Genomic DNA, 20,744 nt, shown 5'->3' with positions numbered 1-20,744 from the left:
TCCCTTTTCTAGGAGGAGGTCCTCTCCTAGTCTCTCTTATACCCATTTCAGCCGGCTTTTGCCTCCAACTCCCAACAGGAGCTGTTCTCCTAAAGATCGACAGTGACCCTCACCCCAGACCCCTCTTCTGACCTCCAGACTCGCGCATGCAGCTGCCTCCCTGCCTCTCCAGGTGGCTACCTGGTGGCTATTTCAACCCAGCGTGCCCTCCGTGTCTGCAGCCTGCCCATTCAGCCTCCCCAAAACCTTGAAGTCACGTTTCACTCCTCTTTCCTTCACACCTTACCTCATTGCAACAGCAAATCCTGTTGGCTCTGCCTTCAAAGAAATCCAGAATGCATTACTTCTCATCCCCTGCTCCCCCCATCTTGTCTGAGCCATCAGCTTCTCTCTCCATCCTCCAACCTCCATCCTCCCCTCCTCCACTCCCCACTCCACTCCAGCCACGCTGGCCTCCGGGCTGTTCCCCTAACATACTCCTACCTGGGGCCTTTGCTCAGGCTGTCCCCTCGGCCTGGGTCTTCTCAACATCTGCAGGGCCCACTCTCTGCCTTCCCTGACCCCCTTTTACTATTGCAATCCCCTCCCCCTTCCCATCCCACTCCAGCCCCTTAACCCTGCCCTACCTTTTCTTTCTTTCTTTTTGTTTTTATTTGATATCTCTTCTACTATTCTGTATGATTTACTCATTTACTAAGGCTTTAAAGAAATTGAAAAAAAATTTCTGTCTCTCTCCTTGATGCTGAACAAAAGCTCCGTGAAGTCAGGTATCTCGGCTTTTGTTCATAGGCGTAGCCCAGGTGCCCGGCTCTGTGAACATCTGTAGAATGAATGAGCAAATGAAAGAGTTCCTTGACCCTCTCAGGCAGAGGTGGGTATCCCCAAAGTGAAGGGATTCTCAAGGAGTGCCGTTGACCAGTTACACTGTTTCCCTGGGGTGGGGGAGGGTGTTTGCTAAGGGCAGGGTGATTCTGCACGCATGCCAGCAACCTCCCCTCCTGTAATTTGTGTGGAATAGGTGGACATATTTGTGATAAAGCAAATTCAGTAGCATAACAGTAGATGTAGGTGGTGGGGTATACAGATGTTTACTGAAAAATGCTTTCAATTTTGAACATTTGAAAATTCAAACTAATGTTTGAATAATTTTCATAACAGTGTTGCAAAGCATGTTATAAACTTTTCTGCTCATTGCAGAAAAGCTGGAAAATGCAGAAAAATAGAAGGAAGCAAAATAATCACAATAACCACACTTAGCCCCAGCCCCTGGCGGGAATCTCTGTTAGGATGTTAGTATACATCTTTCTAGTTTTTTGTTGTGTGTATTTCTTTTGTTACATAATAGTAATTGTACGGATTACCCCAGATTGAACACACTGGTGTTTGTCAAGCCTTACATTGTTTTCTGATTCTAAAACAAATATATATGTATTTACACATTTGGAAAACTAGAACAGAATTAAAAAGAAAATTAATACCCCAAGTTTCACCACCTAGTAATAAACACTGTTTACGTTTTGGTGTATTTCCACAGTTTTCAAAAAAAAATGTGTTGGTTATCTTTTTTGAACAAAGTTTAAAAAAAATACCGTTTTGTGTAAAGCTTTTTTTATTTTTACTTAAAAAAATTGAGTTATCGTTGATTGTAAAGCTTTTTTACTTACCATTATATTATGGACATTTCTTGTCCTTAAGTATTCTTTTAAATATAACTTTTAAAACATAACTGTATATTAGTATATAATTATGGCAATATTTAACTAATCTCTTTATGTAGGATATTTAGGTATCTAATTTTTTGCCATTAGATGTGACTTTGTGACATCTTTTGTAGGTATTTCAGATTATTTCCTTAAGATCTGGTCTATAAATAGAAATTGGGTCAAAGGATATGAATATTTTTAAGGTTAGTGATACAGATTGCCAAATTGACCTTCAGAAAAGTTGTATTTATTTATACTCCTACCAGCAGTGACTGAGGGTGCCTGTTTACCTGCATCTTTTCCTATATTTAGTATTAGTATTTTAATCTTCCCCCAAACCAGTTTTTAATTTAATTTGATTACTAGTGAGATAGAATGTATTTTCTTGTATTAGTGGTAATATGTATTTCTCCTTTTAAAATTATTTATTATACCCTTTCTCCATTTTTTTCTATTTTGGTGTTTACATTTTTTATTGATTCATAAAAACTCTTTATGTATTAAAGCTGTCATTTTCTTCCAGTTGGTCTGGCTCTTTTGGTTATAAGTAACCAGCAGCCCACTTAAGCTAGCTCAAGTGAAAAAAGTTTATTCTAAGGACACATGTGGAGCGGTAAGGGGATTCTCTTGAAAATTTAAGTATAGGAGCTGTATTAAGGCTGGGCCTCCCAGGGGCTGGGAGGCAGTTCAGGATCACGGTGATTCCAGGCACTCAGCAGCTGGAGTTTGTGCATCTCTCCTCTAGTGCTCCACCACTGGTGTGACTCAGCTAGCTGTTCTTGATGTGCCTGCTTCCTTCTCTCCCACTGTCAACAGGGGTCTTCTACTTGGTCAGAGTGGGTGTAAGAACTCCAACCCTTGGTCTGGCCTGTGGTTCACTGGGGTCTCCCTTGCCTCCTCTTTGTCATGACTTTTCAATTTTAGCCTCTCTGCCAAAAGCTATTTTCTTTTTCATTACTTGGTTCAGATTTTTGAGAGAGAGAGAGAGAGAGAGAAAATTTGGTTGGCCCAGGTCCACTTATCATGGAGGATCATAGGATGGTGACCTGCTTGGGAACCGTGCCTTTTTCTAGTCCAGCTGATGGAGGCTGGGATGAAGTGGTCACATGATATAAAATATGGCTGCCTGGGCAGTCGGGATTGTGGGTGGTCATTTTCTCTTAAAAGGGAGTATGAACGTAACAGGCAATGATAGAAACTTTTAATAAGAACTGTAACATTTTTCAATTGTAAAAACTCTCAATCTTTTACTTTATGCCTTTTTCTTTGGACTTTATCTTTAGAATTTCTTCCTCTATTCTAAGATCTGAAACATATCCATCTATATTATTTTAAATTTTATTTTATGCTTTTATGTGTTACATATAAGTGTTAATGATTTTTAAGCATCATTAACATGGTAATATTTACAGGCTCCAGATGGGAGATGGTTTCAAGAGGTTTTGGTGACAGATAACATCCACCTTTTTCAATTAAAAAACTGCAAGTTCATCAGTATGAAGGATGTTTTCCCATCTAAAACTCTTTTAATAAAAGTTTTTATTATAAAAATAATTCACATTGGTAAGAAAATAATAAAATAATATAGCAAAATATAAAAGTCTCTGAATCCCAACCCCCACTGTATATAATACACAACAGTTTGGTGTATTTTCCTCAGCTCATACATAGTGTATAATACACTTTGCATGTGAATGTATAACAATGTTTTTTAAACAAAAATGGGATAATGTTTGCCAACTTACTTGTTTTGATTATTTCTATGTCTGCTTACGTAAATCCAACTTGTTCTCTCTATTGGCTGTTTGTACATATAAATGTAACATAATTAATTTAGTTGGTCCTTATTAACGGTCGTTTAGGTGGTTTTTCCAGTGTGAATTGCAGAGGCCAGGTATTGTTCTCCATTTGCTTGCTAAGGAAAATGGCTGTTACACAGCTCTTTGTAAACCGTGCTTTTGTGGAGAGGATAAAGACTTTTTGTTCTGAAATCCTGGTGCAGGGTCTCAGCTTTGCCACTGTCATTGGCTGTGTTGTGTGGGAGAGCCCTGGTTACTGTGCTCTGGAGAGTTTCTGGCTTCCTGCTGGCTCACCTTGTTCCTGGGGGAAGAACCACCTGACAACAGGGTACAACTAGGTTTCTGGGACTGGGGATCAAGCTGAGTGAGAGAAGGATCACTGTTGATCCAAACTGAAGGGCCAGAGAGTGAATATTTTACTATCTCTGGTCTCTGTTGCAACTACTCTACTGCTGTAGAGAGAAAGCAGCCTCGGCCACAAGGTAAATGATGGGAGTGGCTTTGTGCCAATAAAGCTTTATAGATACTGAAGTTTGAATTTCATATAATTTCATGTGTCACAAAATATTCTTCTTCTTTTGACTTTTCCCCCAACCACTGAAAAATGTAAAGATCATTCTTTGCCTGCATACAAAAATAAGCAGAGGCACAAATTTGGCCCAAGGACTTTTGTTCTCATATTTCTAATTTTATAACATGCTTTCTTGAGTTCTTAATTTTGATTCAGCTCAGTTGGCTGTGTGTATCATTAAGCAGTTGTTTCTCCTATTAGAGTTTAGTGAAAGGGTGTGAATTATTTATATCCCTGTTCATGGCACCCTGTTCTCACTGGTCCCTGCAAGACCCCTTGTCTTCTGTTTTTTTTTTTAAGTTCCCTTTTATCATCATTCCTCTCCCTCTCCATCTTCCCAATGGCTATGTAGCATTGTAATATATTTAATATGTATTCTTTAGATTCTTTTGTTGTTGTTTTTAAAAATTGTTTTTTTGGGTATGGTTCTGGTTAAGTCATGTATTATTGGTTTGTGTGTGGATATCTTTAATATGTATAAGTGGTATTTTGCGGAGCTCAATCTCATTTTTTTCACTCAGCACTGTATCTAAAAGATTATCCACATGGTCATGTGAACATCGAGTCCTTGCTTCTAACTAGTGCACAGGGCTCCGTGGGCGAGTCCAGCACCTTTCACTTCATTTTTTAAAAGAAGTTTCCTTGAGTGGTGTCATGTTTTAAGCTAGTGCATATTTGGAAATATGTGTCTTTTGCCCTTACAAGGGACAGGCAACATGACTGAGTATTAAAAAAAAAATCACAGCTTTTTTGCTTTCAAATTGTGGATATCCATTTTTTTAAAGTTAAAAATTTTTATTTATTAAAAAAATTAGTGTTTAAAAAAGTTAAGGTCTAATTTACCCTTTTAGTGTTCAGTTCGATGAGTTCTGATTAACATGGACAACTGAGTAACCATTCACCACCATCAAATACAGGACAGTACATAAAGTTTAATTGCTCTGAAATTTCCTCATTCCCCTTTCTTGTCAACCCCTCTCCTGACTCCTAGCCCCTGACAATCACTGATTACTTTACTGTCCTATGGTGATGCCTATTCTGGAATGACATGTAAATGGAATCACACAGTATGTAGATTATTGGTATGGCTTCTTTCACTTAGCATCAGTATTTAGTGTTATAAAGTCTGAGTTTCTTTGTAGATATTTTTGTGACTGTGTGTGTGTGTGTGTGTGTGTGTGTGTGTGTGTGTGTGTGTATTTATATTTATTTATTTATTTTTGCAAGCATGTTTCTCTGTATATCAATATCTTTCATTGATATCTGTCGGGAACACAGTGAGCTCCTGAGCTCCTTGGGTCTGTGTACCTACTGGCTGCTTATTACTTGACGTCATATTACTGATGTCCCAACTGTCTCCTTTTCTAATCAGTAGCCTCCCTGAGGGCTGGGTCTCTGCCTTGCTTTTATGTCCTGGCTTATTCATGGAAATGTCCAGTTAAATTGCCCTTTGGGGATCCTTGAAGACCCCATAACTCTCACCAAACAATTAATATATACTTTTTCTTTTATTCTGGAAAACAAATGGGATTCATCAATTGTGACCATTGTCCAGTGTTCTGAAAGCTTCCCAGTAAGTTCTGGGCGCCTTCTTCTGGGAAGATAAATTATAATCACTGCAATAAGACAATATGATTTATCTGTAAAATTCCTGTGAAAAGATTTTTTTCTTACCACGTGGGATGTTTGTTTGCAGTTTTATTGTTTCTATAAGTAGAAATGAACTGTCATTGACCCTGCTTCCTAGCCATTATAGAGTTGTGATTGGCTCTTCCACTGCCCATCATTCTTATCCCAGGGGAGGCCATACAAGGGAGAGTCCATGCTCCCCCCTCATCTTTGATGGAATCTCTCAGTCAGGCCCACAGAGTTTGGCAGTGGGATGTGGGCAAACCCCTATGGGTCTATCCCCTAAGAGCAAGCAGGTGAGCAGGAAAGGACAGAGGGCTGGAACGACCACCGATGGGCTCTGTCTCCAGGTGTTCTAAAGAGATTTAAGGTTGGTTTGGACCACAGAAGCTCATCAGCCCTGATCCTGGTCCAGGTCAGAGTGTCCCCACCTGCAGTACTTAGCCCAGTGTCTGGCACTGGGACCTCAATAGGTTGAATGAAAGTGTTCTTGAACCTCCCCAGGTTTTCTCAGGCTCTGGGCTGCTGTGCTCCCCTAACAGGGCGGGGCTCCGAGGAGCATTTCAGCATCCTTCCCACCTTCCCCTGCACACACGTGCACACCCTCACTCCCACACACGCTCACTGTGATATAATGAGAAATGGATATTTAGTCTTGCTCCCGGGTTCCTGCCACAGAGCTCCTAAAACCCGAGTAATTTCCTGAGCAGTAGAGGTGAGAGGAATGTCTTTCGTCATTCAGAATAAGCCCCTTTCAACCGACCGGGTGATCAGAGGGCTGGAGGTTGCATTAATCACCAATGGCCAATGATTTAATCAATCGTGCCTACATAATGAAGCCTCCATAAAACCCCTAACCTAGGCTGTTGGTGAAAGCACGGGGGTGCTGGAGAGTGCTGGTCCCCAGAGGGGTAATGGAAGCTCTGTGCCCCTCCTGCCACAGCGTGCCCTCTGCATTTCTGGCTATTCCTGTGTTGTATATTTTCTAGTAACTGGTAATCTAGCGAGTAAACTGTTTTCCTGAGTTCTATGAGGTGTTCCAGCAAAGTACTGAACCCAAGGAGGGGGCTGTGGGAGCCCCCAATTTACAGCCGGTTGTTCAGAACACAGCTAACAACCTGCAACTTGCAGTTGGCGTCTAAAGTGTGTGGGGGGACCTCAGTCTTCTGGGACTAAGCCTGTGGGTCTGTGCTAACTCCGGGCCGTTGGTGTCAGAACTGAGGTAAACTGTGGGTGCCGGTCAGCGTGCACCGAGGATGGAATCGCTTAGCGTGGAAAACCCACCATCCAGTGTCAGGAGTACTGGTGCGGGCACAGTGCAGGGGAGAGTTTTCCTTTGCTTGTCACACACACACACACACACACACACACACACACACACACACACACACCCCAACACGCACACACACACGCACACACACTGACACACACACATACACCCTCTTATCCTTGGGATGAGCAGTCAGGGGGACATTACTGCCAGAGGTTGACACCAGTTCTCTGCCAGGCCCTGGGCCAGGTCGGGGAGTGTCTGTGTGACACCCCCCAATTTGACCCCCCGGCAGAGTCTCCAGATGCACAGCTCTAATCAAATAACCTGTGGTGTTGCCTGACGGTCAGTGTGGTGGTCAAGACGCTGGGCCTGGGAATCAGGCAGCCTAGCGTTGAGTCCTGGCCACGTCACTCAGGGGCTGTGTGGCTTTGAGAACATTCCTTTGCATCTCTGAGCCTTGATTTCCTCGTTCATAACATGGGGTTCACAGCAGTGCCCACCTCATAGGAGGGTTGTGTGAATTTATTGAGCTACGCCTGTAAAACACTTAGCAGAGTGCTTGGCTCTGAGTAAGAGTTCAATAAATAATACTCCTAGAAAGAGGAACAATAAGGCAGAAACCCCAGCTAATGAAGAAACCCTTTAGGCATGCACTTTGCAGGTTGTAATGACAGGTGGGCAGGCCCGTAGTCCCTGCAGGTCTGGGACACAGGCTTGTGAAGTCGGACTGGCATTGGACTGGCTGGGCGGGGCTCAGGAGGAAACCCTGGAGAGCTGTTAGCTGGAGGCCGCGGAGCTGCACCCTCCTAGCTGAGCCCTGCCCCTGGTTCCAAGCACTCGTATCACCTGAAACAGTCCTCTTCTTGGTTTTGCAGCCAGAGCCCCAGCCTGGAGACCTGATCGAGATTTTCCGCCCTTTCTACAGACACTGGGCCATCTACGTTGGCGATGGATATGTGATCCACCTGGCCCCCCCAAGTAAGGGTGCCCAGGGCTCCACTGTGCTGGGGCTGGGAGCAGAGGGAGATGGGGGAGCTGGGGTTCACAGGGGACCCCAACATTCTTCTTTCGCCCCCAACTGGCGGTTGGTTCCTGGGTGCTACAAGAAGACAGCTCGGTGTGAGGCAGTGGTTTTCAGACTCTGCACCTTGGAACACCAGGGCCATGCAGAGAGACTGAGGTGGGCTTCCAAGGGGGCAGTTCTGCTTTTCATGTATTTTATGTATTATGACTTTGTATAAAACACATTCGATCCTGAAGTGCAAATCTCCTGGGAGGAGCACTGGTGTTTGGACAGCAGACTTGGCTGTGAATCCATTTTCACTCTCCGGCCTTGGTTTCCTCATTTGTAAACTGACGTTAAGAATCCTTAATGTGGAGGATTATTGGGAGAATTCCCCACCCATTTTCTCAAACGTTTTACTTAAACTGAGGTATAACCGAAATACAGTAAAGGGCACAATATCGTCAAGTGTATAGTCAGTGAATTAAAAAAATGTATCCATCCATGTGACAATGACCGGATCAAGATCTAGAACATTTCCACTTCCCGAAAAGACCCCCTCGTGCCTCTTCAATGTGCTCTCTCCCTCCGTAGAGGCAACCACTCTTCTAGGTTCTCCTGCCGTCGGTTAGCTGTGCTTGTTGTAGAACTTCAGAGCAGAGGAATCACACAGCCTGTGCTCTTTTGTGTCTGGCTCTTTCCCTGGGCCCGTGAGGTCATCTGTGTTGTTCTTACTTTTCCATTGCTGCGTGTCCTTGGTTATATGGACATCGCCCAGTTTGTTATCTGTTCTTCTGCTGATGGGCATCAGATGCTTCCATTAGTGGGCTGCTCTGTGTGCAGCTGCTGTGGACATTCTTGGATGTGTCTTTTGCTGACCAAGAATGGTAGCAAAATGAATGACCTCACCCTGTATTTATAGAGAAATCAGACGTAACCAGGGTAGATGTCACCATCCCCACCCCTAATCAACCAAACCACCAACATCTAGAACCACATAATCTGCCTTTTCTTCTGTTACAGTGCAAATGTGCCCCTGCCCTTATTTTAAAAGCCAGCCTTTAGGTGTGGGCCCTGGACCCCCTTCTCTTACTTTCACAAGCACTGTGCCCTCAAATTAATAATAATTCTGTATTATTCCTATTGGCCTAGAAACCACTGGAATATCTCCCACTGATCAAACAAACAAACACCCCTTCGACCTCACATCCTCTCTAGCTAACTTCCCATGGAGCAGATCTCTTGTCTGCCGTGGCCCCTGCTGGTTCCTCACTTCCCATCCTCTCTTCCGTTCCCTCCACCAGGGAGTATTTGCCCCCCTCCTGGAGCAGCTCTTATCAAGGCTACATCAGTACAATCAATATCCTGGTCACGGCTTACTTGGCTTCTCTGCAGCATTTAACACGAGTGGCCTCTCTCTTTTCTTCACCTGGCGCTGCCTTTCTTCCTTTCCCGCTGGGCCCTTCCTTCTTGGCCTCCTGTGTGTGGGGGGGCTCCTCCTCTCCCATCCCCCTAATCCTTCCTCCTCCCTCATCCGGTCCCCTGGCTTCTAACACCTTCTATTTGTCGGTGTCTCCCTTAGACCATTACCTTAACTTGATTTTAACCCTGCTCAGCTTCAGACGTGTGTAACCTCTTGACGACTTGGCATCTTCACTTGGGTGTCTAGTTGGCATGTTGAACTTGACACACCCCAAATGGGGGGCTCCAGTGGACAATACCATCCGGTTGCTTAGGCCAAAAGTCTGGGCATCATCCTTGATCCTTTTCAGCCCGCGTCTAATCCATCAGGAAATCCTATTGGCTTTACCTCCAAAGCAGACCGCCAATCTGATCACTTCTCAGCATGTCCACTGCTGTGCCCTGGGGTAAGCTACCATCCTCTCTCACCTGATGCTACTGCAGCTTCTGGTTGGTCTCTCTGCCTCTTGTCTACTTACGGTCAGTCCTTCCTTCACTGGGCAGCCAGCGTGATCACTCCAAAGTATAAATCTGAGTATGTCACTCGTCTTCTTTTAATTTCGACTGGCTTTTCCGTCACACGTAGAATAAGTGTCAGATCTGCGCTGTGGCTTGTGAGCCTGCCGTGGTCTGGCCTCTGCCTGCCTCTCTGACCTTCCTGAAGCTTCCTCTTCTCTCCTCCTGGGTCTCTAGACTTCAGCCACATTGGCCTCCTCGCAGCCTCAAGCATGCCACGTGCCTTTCTTCCCGAGGTCCTTGCCTTTGCTCTACCTTCTGCTTGTGATGTTCTTTCCTGGCTCTCAGCACAGCGGCCTCCTCTTCATCGTTCAAGTCTCAGTTCAAATGCCTGTTTCTGGGCGTGGCCCTCCCCACCCCGAGTGAGACCAGCCTGCCCTGGTCATCCTCTCCTATGTGACTTCACTTAATCTTCTCCATAGCATTTCCAGTACCTGAAAGTGTGTTATTTTTTCTGTTTGTTCCTTGTCAGTGTCCTTTCACTAGAGTGTAAACTAGTTGAGGGCAGGTGCGCTGTCTAGTTCATGTCTGTGTTCAGCACCTTGGACAAGGCCCGGCACGTAGTAGGGCCTCAGGATTGCTTGACTGCACTGAGTGGGTGTAACTGCTGGACAGGAGGCAGGGAACGGCATGACAGGGGATCTGGGTGGACAGGTGTGACACCCTTCATTGGGTGAGTGATGCTCCTTAGAGGGAAATATGCTTCTATCTGCATCTTCTCACTCGAGCTTCACAGGAGCCCCGTGAAATAGGTGAGGCAAGGAGGACTGACCTCCTGCTACTGAGAAAACGGTGGAAATTAGAGTTGGAAGGAAGCTTAGAGAACAACCCAATACTAATGAGAGCGGACACTTGCTGGGCACTCACCCTGTGCCAGGCACTGGTGGAGGCACCTTACCTAGTCAGTTTCTTTAATCCTTGCAGCTCCCCGTCCAGTACTGTAGGCACAGGTAGAACTGACCCTATTCTACAAGGAATTGTGGACTCAGAGAAATTGAGCCACTTGTCCAAGGTCACATAGCAGGAAAGTCGTGGAGGTGGGACTCAAACCCTGGCTATCTGACTCTCTGTTCCCTGCCCTTACACATGCTGCTATACTGTCAAGTCTGAGGTTTCCCAAAATTTAGTCACTGATTGCTTGCCATATCCTTGTGTCCTCTCTCCAATTATTTAATTGGTATTTTCTTTAATAGACTAACTTTAAAAAGTAAAATAATTCTTTTAAAAGGAACTTTAAATTCCTATATTGATGTGTGTCCGTGAATCCATCTTAGCTGGTATTTGTGGATTCCCAGTGTTGGCTCAGCAAAGTTAAGTGACGTGTCAAGACCATTCAGTGATGGGGCCAGAATCAGATCCCAGAGCTTCTGACTGTCAGCCTGTGCACTCACTCTCCAGGGTGGCACCCAGGGTGTGAAGTGTAAGGAAGCCCTCACTCTTAGGTGTTGACTCTGAACTTGCATCCCTGAGAGTCGGTACCTCCTGAAATTCTGTGCTCCAGGCACGTTGCTTGCCTCGCCCCAGTCCCAGCCCTGCCACCCACGCGCCTAGGGGCTGAAGGTGGATGGGTCTCAGGAGCTCCCCTGATCCGATCACCACACTGAGCCTTTCCACAAACTCGGGGCTCAAACACAGCACCATCTTTTATTTACTTCACTGAATCCTCAAGCACCTCGTGCCCTATTAGTAGCAAGTCTGAATTCTTCTGATTTTCTAAAATCTCAGGATTATGCTCAGGGCAGAGGGGTTTAGTCCTCTTTGGAAAGCCTAGCAGAACAGGACCTGGCCTCTGGTCAGACCCTCTTGCCATTGCTTGTTGCTGTCACATGGTGTCACAGCGGAAGATGGGTCCTGCCCAGTGTAATAGGATGTTTCCCCTGCTGAGAAGAGCCCTGGGGGTTCCCGATCGATCGCGGCAGGGCCACAGAGGCTCTTTGAGGAACAGTGAGCCTCCTCTGCGATGTTCCCTGGGGTCCGCCTCTGTAGTGCAAGCCCACCTCTTCAGCCATCATACCAAAAGCTTGCCCCTCCCCCCACGGTGTAGGCTGGCTGCCTCAGGAGCTATGCCCAATCTCTGTGCTGGCATCAGCTTTCCCTCCCAACTATCCTGGTCCTTCCACTGAGCCAAAATCCCTTGCTTCAAGGCAGTTTCATTTCTGGAAACTTGTTGCCTCTTCCAGCCCCTCCCCGTGGACCTCCCTGGTGTCACACCTCTGGGAGCAGCTGTGGGGTTTTGGTCCCTTTGCTCCAAGAAGGATGGGATCCACTTCTGCAAATCCATCTACCTTTTCTGCAGTAATCAGCTTTGTATGTGTCAAGGAAGTGTAGCATTTTTAGGATCACAAAAAGTTCACACTCTATTCCTCCCAGGAGGTGGGTGTGCTCAGGGCCCATATTTGCACAAACAAGAGGGTGTACGAGGCCAGCTTCTCTAGGTTAAAAATAATCACAACAAATCATGGAACTTTACTCCTCCTCATTTCAGATAAGGAAACCAAGGCCTAGAGACCATAAGCGCCTTATTCATAGCCACACCGCTGTGGCCCTTTCACATCTGCTCATCCCCTTGTGGATGTGGTGGATGCCAGGCTTGGGGCTGCTCTGAGCCCCTGTGGGCCGGCTCAGGACCAGTCCCGCTGTTTCTCATCCTGAATCCATAGGTGAAATCGCGGGAGCTGGTATGGCCAGTGTCATGTCTGCGCTGGCCGACAAGGCCGTAGTGAAGAAGGATCGGCTGTGCGACGTGGCCGGGAGAGACCGGTACCAGGTCAACAATAAGCACGATGGCAAGTACGCGCCGTTGCCTCCCAACAAAATTGTCCAGCGGGCGGAGGAGCTGGTGGGCCAGGAAGTTCTCTACAAGCTGACCAGCGAGAACTGCGAGCACTTCGTCAACGAGCTGCGCTACGGGGTCCCCCGCAGTGACCAGGTGCGTCCTCAGTGTGTCCCCATCCCTGGGAACCAGACCATTTCCTCAGCTGACCTGGGCATCAGTGTGGGCTGGGCTGGGCTGGAGACAGGGGCACAAACAAGACAGAATAACAGAGGCAGAACCCTGCCCTCAAGGATGTCACAATTGGGGTGGGGAGGAGGGTGGGGAGATGGGCACCGCGGACCAGTGTGGTCGGGGGACGATGGCCGAGGGTGTGAGCACAGCCTTCACTGTCAGCCTGGTGCCCAGCCCTCCCTGGCTGCCTGGCCCTGAGATGTACCCTTCCCACAACCTCAGAGGCAGGTTTTACTATCCCGCTTTACAGATGTGGAAACTGAGGCTCACAGCACTTGTTGATGGCCATTCATTTCATCAAACAAATCTGTGTTGTCTCTTTTCCTGAGAGTTGTCTCCAACTGTGCTGATAAGTAGCAGAGGTGGGATCTGAAGCCCAGGTCTGCCGGGACTTATAAAAAGCCCTGTGCTTAGCCCTGCCTTAAGCCAAGGGGCAGTCCAGGAGGCCCCAGGGGATGCAGGTGTGTTTATTTACTTAGTTGATTTTGGCCATGGCCACTCTCTTCTTTGAATTGCTTTTTCACCTGGGTAACTAAATTCCTTCCCATTTTCTCTCACTTTCTGCTCTCCTTTTCTGGCCCTTCCCTGCAGCCCCCTCATTTTTGTGTGTGTGTGTGTGTGTGAGAAATTGTTTGAAAAAGTTCTTGGATGCCTGTTGATGCAAAAGAGTATGATTTTTTTTTCTTTCAGTAAAGGATGAGTTTAAGATCCATCAGGTTGTTGATTTTCAGTACTTTTTAATTTTTTGAGATCTGGTCTCTTCTTCCTTGGTCATTGTGGTGGTCAAGGGCATGGCCTGGCAGACAGATTGATTCATGTTCTCTAAACCCTGGTAAAGTACAAGTGATAATACTGATCTAGGAGGGTTACTGTGTGAATTAAATAAGAGCATCCTTAGGCTAGCAGAGTGGCAACTCAGAAAATACACTTAATAAATTGTAATAGTTGAAGTAGTCATAATGGTCCTCATCTTCATTCTTTTTCTTGGTTCACCCAGTGTCTTGTCCACTGGCCTGTCTGGGCCACAGTGACTTGCTGGGGAGGCATCCACCAACACCCCCTACAAGGATCATGCTCAGCCTTCCTCATACTGCTGATAATCAGCTGTGTTTACTACACTGACCTGCATGTTGGTTAGTTCATCCTATGCTCTGTGATGATACAGTAGATATCTTCCAATGGGTATTCTCTTATTTTTTTTCTTCAATCACTCATGTTATTATTATTCAATAAACATGCATGTAAATATATAAAAATGTATATAAGTACATGTATATTTGATACATATATTTACATATACATATATGTACATACATACAATAAATATGTGTGTGTGTGTATATATATATATGAATGCGAAAGATGATTAATACAAAAATTGACTAGTAGCAAGTACACACCTAGCTAGGGAAGGATAGGGCAATACTGCCAATGTTTGGTGAAGAGTCCCAGAATCTCTGAGTCAGAGTCTAGTTTCAGTTTCCCTGACGGTTTATAAGAGGCTCCTTCTGGGAAAGTCAGTGGGCGGGTCCATGAGAGGAACCTCATGACTCAGATTACAAGTGTGAGGCAACCAGAAGGAATCTGGGTGATGATGACACTCAACATATCTATCTAGGGGGGATAATGGCCTTCAAAACATTTGTTTTGAGTCACATTTGATGCATACTGTCATCCTGGTATCTCTCTTTACTAGCATCCTTTAGAGATGCCCTTCAGTTCTCTCCTGTATTAATGCTTTTATCCTCTGCAACTCACATCTTTCTCTTTCTTGGATTACTCTCTTGTTTTGGTGGAATATCACCTCTAACAGATTCTGAGAAAGGATGCATTTTAAAAAGACTGTTGATGCCTGAAAATGTCTTCGTTTTATCCTCGTATTTGATTGATAGTTTGGCTGGGTATGGAATTCTAGGCTGAAAAGAATTTTTTAAAAAATGTGAAGGTATTGCTCCATTGTCATCTAGTTTATGCTATTGTTTACGAGAAGTCTGAATTGGTTCTGATTTTTGATCCTTAGTATGTGATCAATTTTATCTTTCTGGAAGCTTATAGAATCTTCTCTTTATCTTCAGTGTTCTGAGATTTCACTATGATAAACCTTGTGTGGATCTGTTTTCATGAATTGTGCTGGGCACTTGATGACACTTTTCAATGTGGAAACCCTATTCCTTCAATTCTGGGAAATTTTCCATTTTCTCTTCTCTCATTCGGGAACACTGATTATTCAGAGGTTGTACCCCTAGACTGCTCCTCTGATTTTCTTTTCTTCTCTCTCCTGTTTTCCAATTATTTATCTTTTTCAATGAGAAAACTAACACTTATTGGTAGATCTGGGTACAGTAGAAGTTCAGTGATGATATCAGCATAAAACAGAGAAACATATGCTAAATAAATCTGATTTCATGGGTGATCCTGCATAACAACTGAGGTGTTGATTACACCTGGCTTCTACTTCAGGTAAATGTCCACCCTGCTATGCAGCAATAAACTCCAAATAGAGATTACTATACAAATTTGGGAAGTATAAGATACCAAATTCAGGGTGCTATTTTAAGAAGATTTGGTAGATTTATAAAATATCTCCAAATCATCTCATTTTTAGTTATCCTTTAGTGATTATTAATAGACTAAAGAAGAGAGTCACAAGTTAATATAAGTAGAACATTTCTTCACAAAATTGTTATGTAATTTAGTAAAATACATATGTCAGTATGCACAAATAATTTTTTTTTAACATCTTTATTGGAGTATAATTGCTTTACAATGGTGTGTTAGTTTCTGCTTTATAACAAAGTGAATCAGTTATACATACACATATGTTCCCATATCTCTTCCCTCTTGCGTCTCCCTCCCTCCCACCCTCCCTATCCCACCCCTATAGGTGGTCACAAAGCACCGAGCTGATCTCCCTGTGCTATGCGGCTGCTTCCCACTAGCTATCTATTTTACATTTGGTAGTGTATATATGTCCATGCCACTCTCTCACCCTGTCACATCTTACCCTTCCCCCTCCCCATATCCTCAAGTCCATTCCCTAGTAGGTCTGTGTCTTTATTCCCATTTTGCCACTAGGTTCTTCATGACCTTTTTTTTTTTTTTCCTTAGATTCCATATATATGTGTTAGCATACTGTATTTGTTTTTCTCTTTCTGACTTACTTCACTCTGTATGACAGACTCTAACTCCATCCACCTCACTACAAATACCTCCATTTCGTTTCTTTTTATGGCTGAGTAATATTCCACTGTATATATGTGCCACATCTTCTTTATCCATTCATCCAATGATGGACACTTAGGTTGCTTCCATGTCCTGGCTATTGTAAATAGAGCTGCAATGAACATTGTGGTACATGACTCTTTTTGAATTATGGTTTTCTCAGGGTATATGCCCAGTAGTGGGATTGCTGGGTCATATGGTAGTTTTATTTTTAGTTTTTTAAGGAACCTCCATACTGTTCTCCATAGTGGCTGTATCAATTTACATTCCCACCAACAGTGCAAGAGGGTTCCCTTTTCTCCACACCCTCTTCAGCATTTATTGTTTCCAGATTTTTTGATGATGGCCATTCTGACCGGTGTGAGATGATACCTCATTGTAGTTTTGATTTGCATTTCTCTAATGATTAATGATGTTGAGCATTCTTTCATGTGTTTGTTGGCAATCTGTATATCTTCTTTGGAGAAATGTCTGTTTAGGTCTTCTGCCCATTTTTGGATTGGGTTGTTTGTTTTTTTGTTATTGAGCTCCATGAGCTGCTTATAAATCTTGGAGATTAATCCTTTGTCAGTTGCTTCATTTGCAAATATTTTCTCCCATTCTGAGGGTTGTCTTTTGGTCTTGTTTATGGTTTCCTTTGCTGTGCAAAAGCTTTTAAGTTTCATTAGGTCCCATTTGTTTATTTTTGTTTTTATTTCCATTTCTCTAGGAGCTGGGTCAAAAAGGATCTTGCTGTGATTTATGTCATATAGTGTTCTGCCTATGTTTTCCTCTAAGAGTTTGATAGTGTCTGGCCTTACATTTAGGTCTTTAATCCATTTTGCACAAATAATATTTAGAGCATTTAAATACAATTCCAAACCTTGAGATACTGAAAGAACCAAGAAATATTTTTTATCATTTCCTCTTTCTACAAGCACCTTCTTGCAAAATGAAACAATACAAATTGGGCACATCCCATTCTCTTCCTGAGGCTTTAGCCCGATGCACTAGCCAGCCACCTGAAAGAGGCAAAACCATGACAACACAACAATGATAAAACAGCATCAACAATTCTACTGGACCCCCTCACAGAACACGAAACCAGAACATACTACAAAACAAAAAGAGGTGCCATTTATACTGTTTCCAAAGATTTCCTCTTTCATTTCTTGGCCTAGATGAGGGTTTCTCGGCCTCAGCACTATTGACATTTTGGGTCATTAACAATGAAGATAAGTCTTCATTGTTATGACTTGCCCTGTGTATTGCAGGATGTTTAGTAGCATCCGTGGCCTCTCCCAACTAGATGCCAGTAGCACCCTCCGCCCCCAGGTGTAAGAACCAAAATGTCTGTAGATATTGCCAAATTTCCCCCAGAGGGCAAGCCTGTACCCCCTTGGGAAGTACTGGCCGAGGTGAGTAATGATCATAATACACGGCGTGGCCAAATTATAATGTAGCTTCTGCACTTCTCCCATCTCACTAGAGAGGGTGGATTTAGTGGGTGCTGGATAACGTCCAGCAGTACTTTTTTTTGTAAGAGCCATCAAAGCAGCAGCTCTCTTTTTCACTTAACTCATGAGGATATTTTTCTGTGTGAAAAGGATCTTATTGGTCATTATGTTTATTTGTGTTCAGCTCTTTGAAGCAGACTAGATTTTCCTTCAACGGACTATATGTGACTCATCTAAGTTTCCAGTTAGAAAAGGAAACAATGGATTTAAACTAAAATGTTGTGTGTGCTTTCCATGCCTAAGAGTATTCTAATCAAGATGGTCCTATTTTCCACCTACCTACTTAAAAATACTCAGGCTTCAAAAAATGTATACTTAGTAAGCTCTTGTACTGAATAGTACTCTAGCAAAAAGCAACTAGGAGCTACACTCATGCTGAAGTCTACTCTGTGTCAGATAAAATTTTAAGATAAATAGAAATTGAAGATGTGGCCAATGGTATTGTGTATATTACATAAACCTGGATAAATTACAGGGTATTATTTAAAAATTACTGTAAATATTAAAGCCAACTTTCTGTACACATATTTTATAACCATTGTTATTTTATAACCTCTCATAGTCTGAATTCAATTGCTTTCTGAATAATATTACTCTTCTTATATCCACTTAGAACATTGCTGAAAGTGAAGAAAGCACATTAGAATTGTCTTTTTTCCCAGAAACAATTCCAGGGCTTAACTCATAGTAGACGTGTAGCATAAACAGCTAATTGTCCGCAGTCTGATAGGATTACTGTTTGCCCACTTTAAAGAAAAGATAACGAGGGGCAGTTTTTCTCTTTCATAATATTCTGATTGAAGACCTCTGGTGCACACCATGTAGCCCATTTTCTTGATCAGAACTGTTGTAGTTTCAGCACAGTGGCCGGGGTGGACCCAGCAGCCTTACAACAAGAAAATCATCAATGGCATCTGTAGGTAGCTCTGCCTCTCCTGGGAAGATCATTCCTTCCGTAAAATCTGCACTCTCAGGACTAACTAAATACTACTTTCTTGTATTCAGTTACACACTTTGACTCTGTACAAAGCATGAGCACAAACAATGAGGCTATTGTTGTTTTCCTTGACAAAGTACCTTTTGTATGAACCGGCTCCATCAGCATTTCTCCTCACACTATGAGGTTCTGTAAAGAACTGGGGGCTTATTGTTCCTACTCCATTATCTGCAAACCATTTCTCCCACCTTGACACATAGCTTAGCAAGGAAAACACTGGGTACAAGTGGTTTTATGCAGGCTCCCTAGCAAGAACCCAACAGGACCACGGTTGCTGCAAAGCCAAGCCTAATTACCTTTAATTTAACAGGAAGGTCTAAAGACTGACCGGCAGTCAAACCTTAGGTCAGTAGCTTCATTCAAACTTTTGTTGACATGTGTTCTGGGTACCTTGTGATGTTAGTTACACTGGTGTATTTCCTGGCATTTCACACAGCTATGCTGGACACGTTTATGGCTCAGATAAGCCTGGGCAGTGCCAACAGATATTCTTTTTAACCACTGAAGTTTTTCAAAGTCTTCTCTATGGTGGGCATGTGGGAATTTTTCGGCCACAACATACACAACCTAGGCAAGCTCTGTGCTTAGGGTACCAAGGGCAGAGTTGGCGGTGTCATGTAAGGATGTGTGTTTGGGGTACCAAGTCCACATTTTCATCCTTTTTATTACTGGGATTTTTAGTACACTGTCTCATTGGACTTCTTGGCGTAAAATCATTAAGAATCTTTTCCTTTGCAGTTCTTGGTTCTGCTTAAATGCTTGGCTTGGTTTTAGGGTGAGATTTCTTGATCCATGTTCATGATACCGTTAGTGGGAAAAAGTACAGTTTTCATGATTTCGGGCATTGTGCCTTCACTGCATTTAGTGTTCTCTGGGTCCTAGTGGAATTATGCCTAAAACAAATGCCTTATTTTACTTTTAGTTGGATTTAGGAAAGAGTGAAATTTGATACATGTTCAATTTTTACCCTGAAACTTATTCTTACTTTTGCAACAGTTTTTTTTTTCTAGTACAAACAATACAAGTCAGATATCTTAATAATTTAAAGTATAACATTACTACTCTTCGTAGTTGAGTCATTTAAGAACATGCAAAGAGCACCTCTGTGCCTGGCAGGACCGGGTGCTGGGGATACAGCGAAGATGAAGGCAAGTGAGGGTTTTGCTCTGACGGAGGTCACAGTTTATTGAGGATTCAATAGCAATGACTCTTCAACTTCACACTTACTTCGAGAGCTCCCTGTTGGCCAGCCAGGATTTCAGCCATCTGGCTTCATCTCCCTGTCCTTTTCACAGCCACCCTCTGCGGATGTGTGCTTTAAGTACTCACAGGGTGAAGTGAGTTTCCCTCTTCAGACCTGTGTATGTCATTGGCCAGCTGGCCCCATCCACCACTCCTTCCCCATCCTGCCCTCTTCTCCCCATTTCCCTGCCAATATTAGTTGACTCCTGAGTTTGTCAAGAAGGCCAAGGGGCACAGGAGGCTCCCTGAGCTGGATGTTCTTGTTGAATGTATGGCGTGTACTCAGATTCCTGACACACAACCTCATCCACCCTCCTCTCTCTTCCAGGTCAGAGATGCCATCATGGTAGCTGGCATCGCAGGAGTGGGCCTGGCAGCCATGGGCCTCATTGGAATCATGTTCTCAAGAAACAAGAAACAAAAGCAATGACTTGAAGGGACTCTCTTGTCAGCAGTGAATTTATACATTAAAGGGGCCTTCTTTGCTAGAGGGTTTGAGGTTTGGTTTGTGGATTTATTCTGTTTTACAATAAGGCTTATTTTCACAGAATAAAATAAAGCCCAATGAAGGAGGATTTTATTGGGGGAAATGCAGCAAGAACTGCCTGGCGTGAAGTCTGTTGAGGGTGCAGCTGCGCTCTGTTCCTGCTGATGCCATGTTGTTCTCTGCCTCTTTGGTGATTTTCTCCCACTTTCTATTTGTGGGCTGCATTCTTTACGTGCAGGAAACAAAGTCCAACTCCGGTTATCTCAAGTAATGGGGGTTTCTAGTGGTGAGGATACAGGTGGTCAGCAAGGGAGACAGACAAACCCGATTGATATGCA

The 20,744-nt window shown here is 43.8% G+C and overlaps 1 protein-coding gene across 3 annotated transcripts in view; it reads left to right on the top strand.

Moving 5' to 3' along the window:
• Positions 1-20,517, top strand: part of PLAAT3 (phospholipase A and acyltransferase 3) — a 28,186-nt gene extending 7,669 nt beyond the window's left edge. For all 3 annotated transcript variants that reach the window (XM_036861166.1, XM_036861165.1, XM_036861167.1), the window contains exons 3-5: positions 7,851-7,953; positions 12,616-12,884; positions 20,248-20,517. In XM_036861166.1, coding sequence (XP_036717061.1) covers positions 7,851-7,953; positions 12,616-12,884; positions 20,248-20,349 — 474 coding nt within the window. In that variant the 3' untranslated portion in view covers positions 20,350-20,517. The remainder of the gene's footprint in view (positions 1-7,850; positions 7,954-12,615; positions 12,885-20,247) is intronic.
• The last annotated feature ends 227 nt before the right edge of the window (positions 20,518-20,744 follow it).

This window comes from Balaenoptera musculus, chromosome 8 (assembly GCF_009873245.2).
Source record: "Balaenoptera musculus isolate JJ_BM4_2016_0621 chromosome 8, mBalMus1.pri.v3, whole genome shotgun sequence".
Classification (NCBI taxonomy): Eukaryota; Metazoa; Chordata; class Mammalia; order Artiodactyla; family Balaenopteridae; genus Balaenoptera; species Balaenoptera musculus.
Note: the sequence above shows the minus strand (reverse complement) of the source record. Positions and strands in the feature narration are given on the sequence as shown.